Source organism: Lissotriton vulgaris, chromosome 11 (assembly GCF_964263255.1).
Source record: "Lissotriton vulgaris chromosome 11, aLisVul1.2, whole genome shotgun sequence".
NCBI classification, from domain to species: Eukaryota; Metazoa; Chordata; class Amphibia; order Caudata; family Salamandridae; genus Lissotriton; species Lissotriton vulgaris.
Genome location: NC_141699.1, coordinates 78156322 through 78176528, shown reverse-complemented (window position 1 = coordinate 78176528; position 20207 = coordinate 78156322). Strand labels below are relative to the sequence as shown.

At 46.7% G+C, this 20207-nt stretch overlaps 1 protein-coding gene across 1 annotated transcript in view; it reads left to right on the top strand.

Annotated features, from left to right (window-relative positions):
• The window catches only part of GALNT9 (polypeptide N-acetylgalactosaminyltransferase 9), a 739748-nt gene that overhangs the window by 335603 nt on the left and 383938 nt on the right, over positions 1-20207 (top strand). The window contains exon 4 of the mRNA XM_086944705.1: positions 17652-17826. Coding sequence (XP_086800831.1) covers positions 17652-17826 — 175 coding nt within the window. The remainder of the gene's footprint in view (positions 1-17651; positions 17827-20207) is intronic.

The window sequence follows — 20207 nt, the reverse complement described above, 5'->3', positions numbered from 1 at the left end:
TTTAATTAACCATAGAGCTGTGGAATGCTGGTTACATGCCTTAACAGTGGCGTTCCGCAGTGCTGATTCCATACATTAACTATAGAGCTGTGGAATTCCGGTTACATGCCTTAACTTTAGGGCTCCGGGGTGCTGTCTCCATGCATTAGCTATAGAGCTGTGGAATGCTAGTTCTGTACCTTAACATTCAAGCTGTGCTTTGCTGGCTCCAGGGGCTATCCATACAGCTGTGCAAAGCTGCATCCATCTTTCAATGGTAGATCTGAGTAAAGCAATCTCCATGTTTAGATGGTAGGCCTGCTCAGTGCTGGCTCATTGCCTCAGCGGTAAAGTCAGTGCTTGCATAGCATCACAATCTTCCAGGCTGACATGCCAGCAGGTATCCTTGCCTAGAGTAATACCTGGTACTGGACCTGGCATTGTCGCGTTGCTGTGGCCCATTTGCCACCACCCACCACTGAGTTATAAACACAGTGGCCCCAGACAAGGACAATAGGAGAAGAGGATATAAAATATAGACTAGGAATCAGTACTATATATCTGCTGTTAAGCTCAACAGGGTTAGTTTAATGTTCCATATATTTGCAAAAAATAAAGTGGGGACACACTCCTGCATCCAGCAAGGTATATATAAAACAAAACAAAGGCTCAGGCAGAACAGATGCTTGTGCGTCATACATTAAATAGAACAAGCATAAATGTGTGGAGACACCGTCTCATATAAACAATGACAAATTACAGAGAGTCGACGACGTTTCGATCCCATGAAAGCAATTGTGGGATCATCATCAGGACATTACAGTACATGCCTGAGTAAAAATTGCAGTGGGATGTGAAGATACGCCGCAGCATGGCCAAGCAAAGGCCAAGTGTATCTTGGAAGTGTAGAAGCAATGCTGGGGATAGCGGTACTTGGAGGCGTAGTAATTTAAACGGCGGTTCGAATGTCGTGAAGAGGACTGTGGCAGCGGGTCCTCAACGGGAGAATGAGATCTAGTGCTGCGAGATGTGGCGGTTTAATAAACCATGAGGATTGGCACTAGGGCAAAGTACCCTGGAAATGCACCGTGGTTGCGTGTCTAGTTGAGGGGAGAAAATTACAATGAGGCAATCAGATAGGATTGCCGACAATATGTATATGGTGCAGTCAACTGTGAGTGAAAGTGGGCCCATCAGTGTGGACGCCTCTGAGTGGGGAACCTGAAGTAGCCCAACTCGGCTGCTGATCATCTCCTTACTGTACCAGCTCTCTGTGGGTGCACACACTGGTCACACGTGCTCACAGGTGCAGTGCTCTGGCGTAGGAGCTACATGATCTGTCTAAGTACTGACAGCAACATTAGCATGGGTCATGCATGCAGCATCTTCCTTCTATGTCTGCCTGGCCCAGTCGGTGCCAACATCACAGAGCATGTTGTGGTAGGTGCGGATAGGTGCATCCACCAACCATCTCCTTCTCTGATCCAACCTGCCCGACCAGAGCCCTGCTGCCATGCATGGGGCGGAATGAGTCACATGACTGCAGAGGCAGTGCCAAGGACCCGGAGCCATGCTGATATGCATGGGGTAGCATGGGGCAGGTGACCACAGAAGCAGTGCCAAGGACCCAGAGCCCTGCTACCATGCACGGTGCAACATGCGGCAGGTGAACAAAGAAGCGGTGCCAAGGACCCAGAGCCCTGCTGCCATGCATAGGGCGAAAAGTTTATCTGCAACAAAGATGGACGTAATGCTGAAAGATTCAAACATTTTCCCCCAGTCAAGAGATCTTGGTTAAATCCATCGTTATTTTGCCCACTACACCACCCCAGTTTGGACCCAGCCATATGCAAATCAGTCTTGACCCTGTGCCTCATGACAACAGTCCAGACCGAACTGCCAAGTCAGGCCCTCCCAGGACTGGAAACAAGCATCCTGGGACCGGTTTCGGGGTATGTCACCGTTCATCAGCCAGGCTAGCTTGAATCCAGTGGCACAGTGAGCAAGGGACCCATGTCTGGGCATACCCATCCCACTTAGGGTGAAAAGTGTAACTGCAACAAATGATGGACGGAATGCTGAGTGATTCAAACATTCTTCCTTAGTCAAGAGATCTGGGTTAAATCCATTATTGGTCCGTGGGTCCCGTGCTCTCCATGCCACTGGAGTCAAGCTTTCCTAGCTGATGAGGGGTGAAACCCCAAAACCAGTCCTAGGATGCTTGTTTCCAGTCCAGGGAGGACCTGGCCTGGCAGTTCGGGCTGGACTGTTCCCATTGGGCCAGAGTCAAGACTGACTTGCATATGGCTGGGTTCAAACTGGAATGGCATGGGGAGCAAAAAACCGATGGTTTTAGGCCCAGATCTCTGTACTGGGGTGAATGTATGACATTGTTCTGAATTCAATCCATCAATTGTTGTTTTTGCATGTCACCCCGAGTGGGACGGGTATGCTCAGACGTGAGTCCTGTGCTCTCCATGCCACTGGAGTCAAGCTATACAGGCTGATGACGGGTGAAACTCTGAAACCAGTCCTAGGATGCTTGTTGGTTGCAGAGTCAAGACAGATTTGCATATTGCTGGGTTCAAACTTTAATGGCATGGTGAGCAAAAAAACGTGGATTTAGGCCCAGATCTCTGTACTGGGGTGAATGTATGACATTATTCTGCATTTTGTCCATCAATTGTTATTTATGCATTTCTCAGCCCGAGTGGGATGGGTATGCCCAGACGTGGGTCCCGTGCTCTCTATGCCACTGGAGTCAAGCTATCCTGGTTGATGAGGGGTGGAACTCCAAAACTGGTCCTAGGATGCTTGTTTCCAGTCCAGGGAGGACCTGGCCTGGCAGTTCGGGCAGGACTGTTCCCATTGGGTGCAGTCAAGACAGATTTGCATACGGCTGGGTTCAAACTTGAATGTTATGGGGAGCAGAAAACCGTGGATTTTGGCCTAGATCTCTGTACTGGAGTTCATGTATGACATTGTTCTGCATTCTGTCCCTCAATTGTTGTTTTTGCATTTGTTACCCCGAGTGGAATGTGGGGCCCGTGCTCTCCATGCCACTGGAGTCAAGCTTTCCTGGTTGATGAAGGGTGAAACCCCGAGACCGGTCCTAGGATGTGTGTTTCCAGTCCAGGGAGGACCTGGCCTGGCAGTTCGGCTGAACTGTTCCCATTGGGCGCAGGGTCAAGACTATTTGCATATGGCTGCCTTCAAACTGGAATGGCATGGGGAGCAAGAAAACGATGGATTTAGGCCCTGATCTCTGTTATGGGGTGAATGTATGACATTGTTCTGCATTCTGTCCATCAATTGTTGTTTTTGCATTTGTCACCCCGAGTAGGACGGGAATGCCCAGATGTGGGTCCCATGCTCTTCATGCCACTGGAGTCAAACCATCCTGACTTATGAGAGGTGAACCCCGAAACCTGTCCTTGGATGCTTGTTTCCAGTCCAGGGAGGACCTGGCCTGGCTTTTCGGGCTGGACTGTTCCCATTGGGCGCAGGGTCAAGACTGGTTTGCAAGTGGCTGGGGTCAAACTGGAATGCCATGGGGAGCAAAAAAAGAATGGACTTAGGCCCAGAACTCTGTACTGGTGTGAATGTATGACATTTTTCTGCATTTTTTCCATCAATTGTTGTTTTTGCATTTGCCATGCATAGGGCAGCACGGGGCAGGTGACGGCAGAAGCAGTGCCTAGGACCCAGAGCTTTTATCAGGGAAAAAATTAATTTGATCTAATCGCACTGGATCATTGCCACATAAATATAACAATTAGGGGTCCCCTGGGTTCTCTGGGACGATTTACAACAGATTACCAGCTTGTCTTTACCAATATAAATTCATGATTATGATGCGACTGTGAGCGTGCAACAGCATATCTTTCCATCAGACTTTAATCACTCATTTATATTAGCAAATTTACATTCAATTTCCATTCATTTAAATTTCTTGTATTTTCATACTTTCCGCAAATTCAGTTACACCCAATCAATGCGTTTCAGGTGCCAACCGTACCCTTCATCAGGACTATAAACCTTACCCTTTTGTTAAAGCAACAAAAACATATTGTCAATCATTCTTTCTATCTCAAATCTCCTCAAACAATTATAATGGTCAGTCATTGCACTAGAGAGTTTTTGCAGTGTTATGTAGCGCAAACGTGGTCCAAGGGCATTAGGGCACCGGATGACATCACACAAGGTTACATTAATTTTTTAAGCATGGAGAGATTAATTGATTATGCCGCAATCACCAAATGTTGAGTGGACGCTGCTTCCCCAGTTCCAAAGTCGGGCCTTATCTCCTTCTCAGCTTGCTCCTATGTAATTCCTCATGTCTTCAATTGCAATTCAGTGATATTTTCCTATCCATGATTAGCTTTCTCCATTCTTCGTGTAAACCTCATTTTGTGATGCCTTCTATTTCTCTCCCCGTTTCCTTTACCTCATTTCCTGCAATGCACATTGTGCGCCTCACATGTGGCAGAGTTCTACTTCCACCATCTTGGTTATGTGCAAGGAAGGAGCTAAAACCCTCCTTAACTACCATCTTGGTTATGTGAAATAAAGCAGCTAATACCCACCTTAACCATCATATTGGTTATGTGAAAGAAAGCAGCTAATACCCACCTTAACCACCATCTTGGTTATGTGAAAGAAAGCAGCTAATACCCACCTTAACCACCATCTTGGTTATGTGAAAGAAAGCAGTTAATACCCACCTTAACCACCATCTTGGTTATGTGAAAGAAAGCAGCTAATACCCACCTTAACCACCATCTTGGTTATGTGAAAGAAAACAGCTAATACTCCCCTTAACCACCATCTTGGTTATGTGAAAGAAAGCAGCTAATACTCCCCTTAACCACCATCGTGGTTATGTGAAAGACAGCAGCTAATACCCACCTTAACAATTATCTCCTTCAGGTTCCCAAAGTTCAATAGTTTAATCTACCCAAATTCTATTTTTCATAAAAGATTTACGATGTTGGTTCTCACCCCACGAGGATTCATAACAATTTCACACATTGGAAATCACAGTTTTGATATGTGACATTGTGAATATATAAAGTGTTCTGCTCCATTCGATCTCAATACAACTGTTCATTTTGTAGATGTATTTTCTGTTATCCGATTTGTCAATTTTCATGTTCTTTCACCTTCCTACATCCATTCATATGGACATTTAATTGAAGATATTAGGTTCCTAGAATCACATGTTCCATAGTGGTTTATTTTGATTTCTTCTCACTTACTAAGTGGTCAATATATAGTCTTTGAATGATATTACAACAGTTAGTACAAATCAAGCCAGGGTAAATTCCCCGTTTTCGGGCCAGCGGTGTTCTCTGTAATGCTTTTTTGTTGATTACTATAGTTTCTCGTCAGTTCTTCAACTGCCCAATTAAAACATGTCAGTCTCCAATTGAAGTGTTGTGCCTGTCTCATTAAAAGCATAATACCCCTGTGAAGCGTTGCAAATACTGCATAGCTGCCAAGTTTCCCAGGTCTGTGTGTGAGGTGCTTCTCCAGTTCGAGGTTTTTTCTTTGAATTCTGGGACTTGTAGTCCTGCTTTATAATGCAACAAACAAGACGACAAGTCCCAGAATTCAAAGAAAAACCCCAGACTTGAACATTACATCACATATGGACCTGGGAAACTTGCCAGGGGTGAGACTGTGCATTACTGATACTGCAGCCCTGCACAAAGCTGCTGACACTAAAAGTACTGCAGTTGTACGAAGAAGTTTATTAGTAGTATAGCAGCCCTGCTGAAAATTGCTGGAGCTGTCCTTTAGAAGTGTAAAAGTTCAGCTGAGAAATTAACACCCTGCATTACCAGGAGAGGAGTCATGCTGAGAAGTGTTGGTAATGTAAAATGTGAAGCATGCATCAAGTACTTATGTATAACTGCTAATGTGGTGCTGGCAGGATGGTGTCCTGAAATACATGGGGTCTGATTCGCTAGGTACACTTAGACTTTTTTGCAGGTTTATGATTTTTTGGAATTCACAAACAAATTTTACGAGTAGTATCTTTACAACTGCCTGTCTTTTAATGCTTGGAGTCTCCGTCACAAATGCAGATGCTTCGTAGTCATAAAGATAGTACTCTTAAATTTCTTTGCGATTTGCCTGAAATCCTAAACATACACAGGTGTGTAAGTTTACTATTGTAAATCAGGCACATTGTTTTTTTGCAAGATTTGGATTGCCTGCTTCAATGACCTATTAGCCTCACCCCATGCCCATCCCTTGCACTCTTGTTCCCCTCCGGCCCCCCATTCTCTTCTCAGGACCGAGGGAGAGTAATTGTTTCACATTAGCACCTCTAAATAGGGTTGTGCAATACTGGCCCATGATTCAGTAACCCAGCTGAGCAATGCTGGCTTCATACCTAGATTGCACCGTAGTGCCTTACCAACTCAGTGGTGTGGCTAGGGGGGCAGGTGGGTGCTTTCCCCTCAGGGTACTCTTTTTGGGGGTGGCGGAGGTGAGCAAGTTGTGCCTGTCAATATCCATACCCCTCACCCTAAGAACAAGTCACCCATGAGACGCCACCCCTAACCCCCTCCCCTACCCCCCCTCAGAACAAGTTGTCTGTCAGCGGCCACCCTCCCGGAACAAGTTGCCTGTAGGCCGCCGGCCCCCGCACCCCTCCCCCACTCGCTTTTACCTGCACCGGGCAGCAAACTTAGGGCCAGCAGTAGGTCTAGCTATGCCACTGTCCCAACAACATACAGAGCTGAGTGGTGTGGGACTAAACATATATATCACCTTATCTTCCAGGCAAGCTCACCATTTCTGGTAAATCTCAGCACACCCGCAGCCAGGCCACCATAAGCTGCAGAATAATAAGTGGGGAGAGGATGTAGCCTTACGGCTAAAGCCGTTGACCTCGAATCTGGGGAACCGGGTTCGAGTCTTGGCAAAGACACTGAACATCCTGTGATTCTGGGCAAATCACTTAATCTCCCTGTGCCTAACAAAAAAAATGAATGTGTCCTTCTGTAACAAAACTGGTGCTCATGTAAAGCGCTCTGATACCCGATTCGGGTCTAGTTTGCGCTATATAAAACTCTCTAAAAAAAAAACAAGTGTGAAAAGGTAAAAACAAGGGCCAGGTCTTTCCCATCTGTGCGTCCAAGATTTGCACCAACATCCCAGTATCCCTCAGGACTGCCCCAAATCTGCTTCTTTTTAGGACAGGGTTGAAGACTCACCTCTTTACATGATGACAGTAACAGTACACTTCTGCACCCAGAATCCAGTGCCCTCTCCTCTCATCTTTTGACTGTATGCCTGGGTGTGTCCCTGTACATCTCTTCACTAACTTTTGGCTAGGCTTGTGCTATACAAACACCACATACATACACACAAAAGGGCAGTGTGTTGCTGGCTCCATGGCTCGATGGTAGAGCTGTGGGTACCTGGCCCAGGGATCAGTGGTTGGACAGTGTACTACTGGCTGTAGGGCTCTCCAGAAAGGCTGGTGCAGCTGGGTACAACTGTTGCAGGACTCATTGAAATGGTCATGTGCTGTTCTCTCCAGGGTTCATGGGTGCGGAAGTGTGCTGCTGGTTCGTGGACTCAGACATGTATGCCAGTGTGCTGCTGGTTCGTGGACTCAGACATGTATGCCAGTGTGCTGCTGGTTCGTGGGCTCAGACATGTATGCCAGTGTGCTGCTGGTTCGTGGGCTCAGACATGTATGCCAGTGTGCTGTTCGTTCGTGGGCTCAGACATGTATACCAGTGTGCTGCTGGTTCGTGGACTCAGACATGTATGCCAGTGTGCTGCTGGTTCGTGGACTCAGACATGTATGCCAGTGTGCTGCTGGTTCGTGGACTAAGAAATGTATGCCAGTGTGCTGCTGGTTCGTGGACTCAGACATGTATGCCAGTGTGCTGCTGGTTCGTGGACTAAGAAATGTATGCCAGTGTGCTGCTGGTTCGTGGACTCAGACATGTATGCCAGTGTGCTGCTGGTTTGTGGACTAAGAAATGTATGCCAGTGTGCTGCTGGTTTGTGGACTCAGACATGTATGCCAGTGTGCTGCTGGTTCGTGGACTCAGACATGTATGCCAGTGTGCTGCTGGTTCGTGGACTCAGACATGTATGCCAGTGTGCTGCTGGTTCGTGGACTAAGAAATGTATGCCAGTGTGCTGCTGGTTCGTGGACTCAGACATGTATGCCAGTGTGCTGCTGGTTCGTGGACTCAGACATGTATGCCAGTGTGCTGCTGGTTCGTGGACTCAGACATGTATGCCAGTGTGCTGCTGGTTCGTGGACTCAGACATGTATGCCAGTGTGCTGCTGGTTCGTGGACTCAGACATGTATGCCAGTGTGCTGCTGGTTCGTGGGCTCAGACATGTATGCGAGTGTGCTGCTGGTTCGTGGACTCAGACATGTATGCCAGTGTGCTGCTGGTTCGTGGGCTCAGACATGTATGCCAGTGTGCTGCTGGTTCGTGGACTCAGACATGTATGCCAGTGTGCTGCTGGTTCGTGGACTAAGAAATGTATGCCAGTGTGCTGCTGGTTCATGGACTCAGACATGTATGCCAGTGTGCTGCTGGTTCGTGGACTCAGACATGTTTGCCAGTGTGCTACTGGTTCGTGGACTAAGAAATGTATGCCAGTGTGCTGCTGGTTCGTGGACTCAGACATGTATGCCAGTGTGCTGCTGGTTCGTGGACTCAGACATGTATGCCAGTGTGCTGCTGGTTCGTGGGCTCAGACATGTATGCCAGTGTGCTGCTGGTTCGTGGACTCAGACATGTATGCCACTGTGCTGCTGGTTCGTGGACTAAGAAATGTATGCCAGTGTGCTGCTGGTTCGTGGACTCAGACATGTATGCCAGTGTGCTGCTGGTTCGTGGACTCAGACATGTATGCCAGTGTGCTGCTGGTTCGTGGACTAAGAAATGTATGCCAGTGTGCTGCTGGTTCGTGGACTCAGACATGTATGCCAGTGTGCTGCTGGTTCGTGGACTCAGACATGTATGCCAGTGTGCTGCTGGTTCGTGGACTAAGAAATGTATGCCAGTGTGCTGCTGGTTCGTGGACTCAGACATGTATGCCAGTGTGCTGCTGGTTCGTGGGCTCAGACATGTATGCCAGTGTGCTGCTGGTTCGTGGACTCAGACATGTATGCCACTGTGCTGCTGGTTCGTGGACTAAGAAATGTATGCCAGTGTGCTGCTGGTTCGTGGACTCAGACATGTATGCCAGTGTGCTGCTGGTTCGTGGACTCAGACATGTATGCCAGTGTGCTGCTGGTTCGTGGACTCAGACATGTACGCCAGTGTGCTGCTTGTTCGTGGACTAAGAAATGTATGCCAGTGTGCTGCTGGTTCGTGGACTCAGACATGTATGCCAGTGTGCTGCTGGTTTGTGGACTCAGACATGTATGCCAGTGTGCTGCTGGTTCGTGGACTAAGAAATGTATGCCAGTGTGCTGCTGGTTCGTGGACTCAGACATGTATGCCAGTGTGCTGCTGGTTCGTGGACTCAGACATGTATGCCAGTGTGCTGCTGGTTCGTGGACTCAGACATGTATGCCAGTGTGCTGTTGGTTCGTGGACTAAGAAATGTATGCCAGTGTGCTGCTGGTTCGTGGACTCAGACATGTATGCCAGTGTGCTGCTGGTTCGTGGACTCAGACATGTATGCCAGTGTGCTGCTGGTTCGTGGACTCAGACATGTATGCCAGTGTGCTGCTGGTTCGTGGACTCAGACATGTATGCCAGTGTGCTGCTGGTTCGTGGACTCAGACATGTATGCCACTGTGCTGCTGGTTCGTGGACTAAGACATGTATGCCAGTGTGCTGCTGGTTCGTGGACTCAGACATGTATGCCAGTGTGCTGCTGGTTCGTGGACTCAGACATGTATGCCAGTGTGCTGCTGGTTCGTGGACTAAGAAATGTATGCCAGTGTGCTGCTGGTTCGTGGACTCAGACATGTATGCCAGTGTGCTGCTGGTTCGTGGACTCAGACATGTATGCCAGTGTGCTGCTGGTTCGTGGACTAAGAAATGTATGCCAGTGCTGGTTCGTGGACTCAGACATGTATGCCAGTGTGCTGCTGGTTCGTGGACTCAGACATGTATGCCAGTGTGCTGCTGGTTCGTGGACTCAGACATGTATGCCAGTGTGCTGCTGGTTCGTGTACTAAGAAATGTATGCCAGTGTGCTGCTGGTTCGTGGACTCAGACATGTATGCCAGTGTGCTGCTGGTTCGTGGACTCAGACATGTATGCCAGTGTGCTGCTGGTCCGTGGGCTCAGACATGTATGCCAGTGTGCTGCTGGTTCGTGGACTCAGACATGTATGCCAGTGTGCTGCTGGTTCGTGGACTCAGACATGTATGCCAGTGTGCTGCTGGTTCGTGGACTCAGACATGTATGCCAGTGTGCTGCTGGTTCGTGGACTCAGACATGTATGCCAGTGTGCTGCTGGTTCGTGGACTCAGACATGTATGCCAGTGTGCTGCTGGTTCGTGGACTCCGAGTTGTATGGCAGCGTGCTGCTGGTACGTGGACTCGGAAATGTATGGCAGGGTTCTGCTGGTTACTGTTCTCAAAGGTACCCAGCTCTGCGCTTCTGGCTCCATGCAAAACTGATAAAGTGGTTCTGTCTGGAATGTGTCAATTTATTTGTTCAATGTAATCAGTATATCCACAACAGTCAATTTTTTGTGAAGAACATTTACGATTTTAAATGGAAGAAAAAAGGTTCAACGTCACTGTTAAAGAATCAGATAGGAATACTTGGAACACACTACAAGCAGCAAAGCGGAAGCAGACAGAACAGGTCACGTCTTCCCCTATTGTAACAATCACTTGCAGTTGGCGTGATTTAAATCACTGTTTCTGAATCACTCTTTAACTCCTCTCCCACCGGCTGGTGGAGCCCGCTTGACTTTTTCATCTCTTTCTCAGACCACAGCCTCCTGGTGTGGGTCTACCTGTGGTACGTAAACTGAATTAATTTTGATACTAAACTATTCACATCATAGGATTTCCATCATTTATTCATAGTGACTGTCAACTATTGTTTTCCTACCCCCTGCCCTGATGAAGACCCGCCTCTGATGCCTATTAAGCTGCGCTATCAACTAGGGTCAAAACGTCGTCGTTGCAGTCACACTAGTCCATGCAGCTTCTCTGTCCCCAACATAAAGTCACTCATGGGTCGTGTTTTCATGCATTGAGAAATTGGACAGTACAGTATAACTAATGTTGTCCTTATGTGTCACCAATTCGTATAATATATGTATAGCACTTTTTTCACTTATCACCAAAAAGTCACTTTTCGTGCACTTCAATCACTTTATTGCCCTGCATTGTATTGTTTTATGGACAGCCATATTCATTAATTTGTGTGCATAATACTCATACAATACAAAGTGTCATTTCTGACTGAAAAATATTGTGTCCCTGTGGTGTGCTCCAAGTATTCCTATTTGGTTCTTTAAAAGTGACGTTGAACCTTCTTTCTTCCATTTAAAATTATAAATGTTCTTCACAAAAAATTGACTGTTGTGGATATATTGATTACATTGAACAAAGAAATTGACACATTCCAGACAGAACCACATTGGTATATATCATACATACCCAGGATCTGAGGGACACAGGGTCACCCCATGTTTGCTAATGGTCCATCCATAACTGAGCCTGTCCTGCTGGCTTCCTATTTCTATTGTAGGGGTGTGTGTTGTTCGCTTCAGGGCTCAGTGGTGGAGCAGTGATAACCTAGAACCATTCTCCTATTGGAGAGTTATGGATTCATGGCTACTTGACTTCCTGGTAGAGCTAAGCACTGCTTGCTCTGTCACTCAGTGGTAGAGATTTGCACAATGTATCTTTTGGCTTTTCATTGGTTGTCACATGAAGGTGACATTGTTGCTGGCAGAAGTGTGTTCTCCAAATTGCTGTTCTAAGAACCCTGCCCAGATCATCTAGTTCCTGCCCCTGCTACCTTCGCATGACATTTTTGGAGACAGCTTCATCTTCTCGAAGACCATGGATCTCCTGCCCTCCTTGTAAAAAAGAGCTACCACTAGAAGGTTCAGGCCCTCAACAGCAAAGCTAGGCCCATTAAACAAAACACCAATAGAAATGTCAAAAAACCAATTATGTTGTTTCTTGTATGAATGTGTAAAGATGGGTGTGGGTTGTAAAAATGAAATGTGTATAGTATACTAGGAATTTTTTGTAAAAATTGATCAAAATCTTTGAAGGAAGAAATAAAAAGAAAAAGAAGCGAATTCACTGTGTCACATTGAATCAGGGATGTGCACGATCTCGAAAGTAGGGAAGGAAATCAATGACTGCATTGGCATTTCTATTGGTGTTTTGCTCCTTGTAAAAAAGCCACCAGTAAATCAAAGCAGCTGGGCATCTGCCAACAAAAATGAATATCCCAAATACTTGAAAATAATTTGATATTATGGCGAGAAGGTCAGTTGGTTAAATTCTTGGCTTTTTACCAAGGATTCCAAGTAGCTCTCCCTTGACCCCCGTCCCGCTCACGCCAACAAGTAAACTTCTTCCAAAGATCAGGTGAGGTGCAGGCTTCCTGTGCTGTCTATTGGCTGAGAGGGGAGCTTCAGAACGTGTGTAGACCACACGCAAATTAACTTTCAGCGAGATAACCAAACCAGTAGTCCCCCTAACATCATTATGTGATCAGACCCTGTACTCCATTGGCTGAAGGAGGGTCACCTGAAAAGCAGCACCAGAAGAGAATTGAAAGCCGTCTAAGTGAGCAAAATCTCAAACCTTTCAAAGCCGGCTCTGGCCACCCAACCGGAAAATAGGACACTTACAGCAGAGGACCTATTCTAATGTTTCCCCATCCTAAAACAAGCCTGGATATAGTGGTTGAATGGGGTACAGGGATTAAAATGGAATCTCCAATGGGTTCATAAGAGGTGAACACATCTATGAAGTTTCTTTGTTTATTTCTGTCAGGTTTTGGGGATTCTAACTTTGCAGGGTGAGTTGTAAGAAAGGTCAGAACAGGTCACATTCAGCTTGTCATTCCACTCAGGCAGCAGTGACCAAAGAGAAAATCTTGACCACACTTGGGAGTGTTGAGCAACAGTAGAGAAATACACTAGTTGTCTTCCAACTGGTTAGGATTTTATTATTCAATTTTCAAAGAATAAATTTACACAATAAGAGAACAATGATAAGTCAGTGCTTTTCTGAGTCAAAATCAGATTTTATTTGTCTGTCATGATAGAAAAAACAAAATTGAGGAATAAACATTCCTCATAAATATAAACAGCTGTTAGAACTGGCTGTTTCTGGTTGGCCAAGGCTGACGCCAAAGCTAGGCAGAAACCCCCATTCTAGTCAGGGCAAGGGAGTCACACGCCAAGATAACCCCTGCTCACCCCCTTGGTAGCTTGGCACGAGCAGACAGGCTTATCCCGGAGGCAATGTGTAAAGCATTTGCGCACGCACACAACAGCAACAACATCCTAGGCACACCACAAAAGGAACTCCACACAAGGTTATATAAAAATAACTTTTGTATTGTCAAAACACATCAGATAGTAATCACACAATATACATTGTGCCAACTGGCACGGGCAATATTCACAAGGGATTATTTACACCAGGACAGGGCCACGTGGGCCACTGTCAGAATCAGCACTTAGTAGAAATAGCACTTCTAGAACATAGAATATAGGATATAAAATCACTGTAGCACAAATTAGCAAATATAGCACACAACCAGTAACCACTGGTAACAGGTAAGTACCACCTACGCAACCCTAACCACCTTAGGAGAATGTCACACAGGGAACCAGGACCTCACTAGGACCAAATGTACTAGAAAGAACAACCACCTAAATATCACAATACAATTAGGGGTATAAGCAAATGAACATTAAACATGATGCATCACAAACATTCAGAGGTGTAGGGAAGGAAAACACATGATGCATAAAACATACCTTCAGCGGTGTAAGAACAAGGCACATGATGCATCAAAAACACATTCAGAGGTGCAGGGAAGGAAGAACACATGATGCATAAACCAACACATTCAGAGGTGTAAGAACAAGGAAGACACATGATGCATAAAAACATTCAGAGGTGCCAGGACACAACTCAATAGCGCAAAATCACATTGGCAAGTAAATCACAAGTTGCGCAAGGTGCTCATAGGCACAACAGCAGCACTGTCCCAAATGTCAGGGCCTAAAGGGAGCAGCTGCCCACTAACTGCTGGGCAGCTGTAGCAACACTGGTGGGCCAACGCTGGAGCCTTGCAGGCTCTGACCAAAGCACTTGTGTCCCCCAAGAGCCTCGTGGCTCTAAACAAATGACTGGCCCCTTGGAGCCTCGCTGGGCTCATATACAACAATGTGGGCACTCAAGAGCCCCTCGCGGGCTCCTCAACAACTGATGCCCTGAGCCTCTCGGGCTCTAAATAAACTGAAATGCGTCCTTGAGCCTCTCGGGGCTCTGAAGAAAACAATGCCCTTAATAACGGTGGAGTCCCGCTCGGGGGACTCAGGACAATGGCCCCAAATTGATCTGTTCGTGCTGAGCTGCGACTGTTCCTGATGACCGTCAATGAAAAGCTCCAGTGAGCCCAGCTGTTTCCGCCAACAGATTATGTCAACTACCAACACAAATCCCCAGTAACAACTGTCTCTTTGTGCTACAGCACGACTGTCAGAGATGCCGAACCTGCTCCTCACACTGACAGCCTCCCACTTGCTACCCCAAGAACACGAGCAGCTCTGTTTGCACAGACTTGAGAAGGTAACTCTTCAGTGGGATGAACCTGATCCATGTTTCCAATCTACGTTCCATTGTGGTAGCACCAAACTTGTCAATTCCCCCTGGTCCAATGCAACCAGATATGAGTGGCACTTTGTGCTTTTAGCCGCTACTTACACCTAAAACTTTCTTAGGTTCTACTATTTGGATTTTTTGTCGTTTAGGGGTCATATTCTTTATTTAATTGAACTCCATTTATCTAAATTGGTTTGTGATTTTTCTGGTGTTGTTTTTTTCAATGTATTACTGTTTGAGTGCTGCATAAATACTTTACATATTGCCTCTAAAGTAAGCCTGGCTGCTTTTGTCCCAGGCTACCAAAGGGTTAAGCCCAGGGTTATTTAGTGACTTTTATGGTGCACTCTGACAAGGATTGTGTTTATTATTTGAGTGGTGCTTCCACTCCTCTCAACTACTAACTTTATTTCTTACAAAGGCCCTTATGAATTGGCCTGAATTTGGTGCAGGGGGACCAGGGGGCAGACATCTATAATCTAGCTGGAAACATTGCACCAAATTTCAGCTAATCCAAGTTTCTTTCCTTTCAATAGGAAATAACTGTTCAAATATGTTGCTACCATGTACTTTACCGAGCAGTTTTTCCCAATTCTTGCTAACAAAATCACTGACACTTTCAGGGAGAGGGCCGCAGAGGTTAGAGGTTGTACGATTTTGGGGTCTAGACAGGTTTCTGTCTTTCCAGGTACAACATTGTTTGTTTTAGAATTATGTTTGACTTAAGTGCAAGCATTCCATTTAGATTAATTGTATGGACAAATATTTTGCGTGACTATCCTGAAAACGTGGCATTGTGACGGCCCTCCTGGGTCTACATTGGACACCCTTGTCAAATAATAACTCCACTTGAGAAAGGATACTTTGTGTAGCTATGAGTTTCCACGTTAATACAGGAAAATTGAGTTTTTAAACCCATCACTTGCTGCACAACAAGTCGAGAAACGGACAACAACCTGTCCTTTGGGTGGACTCCAAAGTGTATTACAAATCTTAGCACTTCCATCCTGCCTCTGCGTTCACGGTGTACAGAGCTAATAGACCCTGAGGGGCAGATTTACAATGAAAGTGACTCTGTGCATTCCAGAAGCCATTTGGCTGCGCCACACTGAGTCACTTTCAAAGCACAGGGATGCAACATATTTACAACAATATGTTGCATCTTTGTGCTTCCCCCTGCACTGGCGCTCAAACTGTAGCCATGCGCCGGCGCAGGCACCCTTGCACCATGGTGCAAGGAGGCCTGCGTCATGGGGAGATTGTTTTTGTGCAGGAAGGGACCCCTTCCTGCACAGAAACAATCACTACAGATATTTTCCTCTTTCAATGTCTGCTGTAGAATGCAGCACGCATTGGAAGAGGAAAAAACGAAGAGAAATGAAAACATTTCTCCTAGTTGCGCCTCCCCGAGGGGAGCGTAGAATTCAGACACATTTCCAAATTTACCATTCCTCTTAAATCTGGAAATGTGTCTCGTTCCATGGGTGTTGCGTGGGAACATCCACAGCAACACCCATGGAATGCCCCTTTCACGCAAAGTGCTGCATGTAAAGAGGCCATATTTACAAGGACAGGAAAAGCCATGCAGGGTGGCTTTTTCTGTCCTTGTAAATATGAAGCAGTAAAATACGCCACCAGTGCGTCACAAAAAGTGATGTACTGGTGGTGCAGGGGGCTTGTAAATCTGCCCCTGAGTTTTGGAGGACCTACAAGCAGCTCTTAACAGTAAATGTCCCCGTCTATGCATGTCAATGCATGTCAATGTGAATGCGTTGATGCACTTCGCCCCAGCTTGTAGGGACAATCTGCTGCGGCCACTGTCCTGGTTATTGAGGGTTGTGAGGGTGTGGGAGGAGAAGATCTACAAAACCTTTTCAAGACCCCAAGTACAAAGGAAGCAAACCTTCCTGACTTTAATTTATATCATCAATTCCCTAGGAGAGCCAAGGGTGGGCTGCTGCACTCGGTCTGGACTTTAACCCCTCCCATGCTCGTGACGGAACCGTTCCATCACGAGCCTCGGGTGGGCTGTGCTGGTGACGGAACGGTTCCGTCATGGCCCGCTCACCGTGCCTGCGCAGCGCGAATTCCACGCCTGCGCTGGACTTTCTGAAGAGCGGGCGGGGCCGTGATGGAACCATTCCGTCACAAGCACAGCTCAACCACGGGCCATGACGGAGCGGCTCCGTCACGAGCACGGGACCGCCACGTGGCCCCGCCTCCCCCTTAGCGCTGCGGCTGAATAGCCGCTGCAGCGAAGGGGTTAAGGCAATGTTAGTAACTTTGCCAATCGCTATGTGGGACCACCCGCTGTTGCCCACACCCTTTAAGCTAGTCTATCTAACCTTAATTTGGGTGCTCACTCTCTGCTTTCTGGAGGAGTTCTAGACCCAGACCCAAATGAATCACTCAAATTTCCTCATTCAAAAAAATGTCGTGGTGGAAACATTTTGCACCGGTGGACACTCCCAGGACCACAATGACCCTTCTCCCTCGCGTGCATTTCCCAAGCATGCTGTTTGCTTAGAGGGCTGGTTTCAGAGCTGGATGGGCTAACAGGACCATACCATGGCCCCATAACCCCATCCTAGACGTGGCCTCCTCCTCTGTGGGGCTGATTTGAAATGTTTAAACCATGGCCTTTTTTTGGTTTCGAATTCAGCACCAATTATTTAAATTTAACATTTTCTCCAGAAATGTGTTTCATATTTGATATGTGTGTTCTTGGTGAGTTCGTAGCCCAGTGCTGAGGACGAATTTAAGATTCACGTAAAATTCTTAAGCAAAATGTAGAATTTTTGTATATGAATGCAGACTATTTATTCCCTTCTCTTTTTTTTCAGTTGAACTGAAATTCAATTTGGATCAGTACGTGAGCAAGCGGTACCCAGGTCTGGTGAAAATAGTTCGCAACACCAAGCGGGAAGGGCTGATTCGAGCCAGAATCCAGGGGTGGAAGGCGGCCACCGCCCCAATCGTGGGGTTCTTTGATGCTCACGTGGAGTTCAACACTGGCTGGTAAGGAAGCAATTTTCACAGTGTCCTGTAAAACATTTTCCGACATTTTGGACATTAAAGACCCAAACAGACCAGAAACACCTAAAAATAAACACTAGAATGTAAGACCTCCTTAGATTTTAGTGGGCTTAAATGTCAGCTTCAGTTATGGAATGCAAGAAGTATTCTCACACTTTGATGGCACTCAGCACCGCCCGCCACAATGCTAAACATGATCGAATGCATTTGCATTTACAAAGCTGCAGGCACCGCACGGTGCCTGACGCTTTGTTAATGCAAATGCAGGGGGGTACCACAGGTACCCCCCTGTGCACCCCCACCTCTACTTCACTCTGGGGGCCCGCAGGGGGCCCCCGAAGTGAAGACTGCATGCCTTTCCGTGGCGGCATCGCCACCACGGAAAGTCATCTATCCTGGGCTGTCCTAATATGGCTGGCGGTGTCAAATAGACACCGCCACCATGTTAGACCTTTTCCGCCCCGGCCGCAAGGCGACCGGGCGGAAAAGCAGCGGATGGTCTTTCCGTCCGCCGTGGTCACCCCTGCCATACTAATATGGTGGTGGGGCATTTAGCTGAGGATGTCGGGCGGATTGCCCACACCAGGCCAGCGGTGGCTATCCCCAGCCTGTCGGGGGCAATCCGCCCGCCATCCTAATGGCCCCCCATTCTTTGCTGATTTGCAGTTCATGCAACTAGCTGATGGTCATTTTGTTTCCTTGAATGTCTCCTGATGCCCACTTTGGTAATTGCAGAAATCTCATTGGCTGCTGTGCCTTCCATTTTGTTGTGAGAAACTTAGAGCAGAAGGCATTCCATCAAACACATGTCTGTTGTTTTTTTTGGTCACTTAAAATGTTTAACCTTATGGAACTATTTAAAAAGAGAAAATGGCTACCAAATTCGACATGTATTCGATGATTTCCTACTTCAAATGTTAACTGAAGTCTGGACCTCCTGTACTGTTGGTAGGATTTGTGAACACTTGTGAAAAGAGCAATGTTACAAGCGACGTGTGATTACATATTTATGGTTTGCAACTGTGGAATAAGGAATGCCGGGGAGTTACAAAAAAACTGTGAGAGATTCCACAGAGTTACAACAATGTGAAGAAAATATGCACATTGTGCTGCTCGCACAGCAATTTAGTGGCTGCTGTGGCACAAGCAGCGGGGAAAAATCCGCGCACACTGCAACATGCGGTGCGCAAGAGCGCACGGCCATGCAAGTTGATGTTGCTGCTATCTGCTCGAGTGAGAGCAAATCTGCTCAAGAAGCGTATCTTTGACTGCAACCGCCCACACTGGAAAATCACGCTAGGGGGCGCCAAATATCGCTCACGCTCACAAGCTCGCATCTCTGGAGCCTTGCGGGGAAAAAAATCCATTGCGGGGTGATCGGCAGTATTTGACGTTACAAGAGTAATGTGGAGTCACAAAATTCCGCCAGTTCCACGGGCTGAATAAAGCATTCCGCCCACCTCTGTTGTGGAAGTCATTTAGTCATCTGGGTAACTGCCGCTTTGTGAGAATAGGTGATTTCACTGTGAGTGCAGCTACTTGACAACCCCACCAGTGAGATCTAAAAATGACCAATGACCCGATAGTGCCTCACATAAGCATTCATTAACTGGTTTAGGCCTGAGGTGATGTGGGAGAAAATGCCAATAGGTTATTCTCATGATCGAATGCGCCTTTTGTGTCTTGGATTAGTTAAGGCACTCAGTAAGTCATGCATGCAATTTACCACTCATCTTTGTACTCCTGCATCCATTCATTCATACACTGACTCCTTCTTGTATTTACCCTCCAAAACAATTGCAATAAAACACACTTAAACCCAACAGCATATGGAAAGTACATTTAAAGTATACAAGTAGAAAAAAGAAAACGTGCTGCTGTCTGAACATGAAGGTTATGCTTGCGATGACGGAATTAAACACAGCAGTGCCTCCTTCTTGGAGAGGTGTTGTACATAGTTTATCATTGTTTTAAAGTTACAGCATGGCAGCCACATTCAGAATCAACGTGTGACAATCGTGCAATGGTAAAACCATGATAAACGTTACCGGGTTTGGAGGGAGTGGCCACGAGAGATGTGTGCACTGCAAATAAAACTGATAGCTAGCAGGCGACCCGTTAGCACTGCCCAGAGAGCTGTAGGTTCCTCTTAAGAAAAATTAACATTAAAGGAATCGAAGCAAAGAAATAAAAGGGAAATGTAAAAGGAGAAATATTGAAAAATAATGGGCTGGCGAACAATCCCTGACACTGAAGTGCATATGTGATCAGAAAATGTCGTCATTCACAGGGCAAGAGAGCCAGTGACTGGTGTGAACCAGTACCCCATGCAGTCGTGAATGGGGTACTGGTGGTTCTCCCTC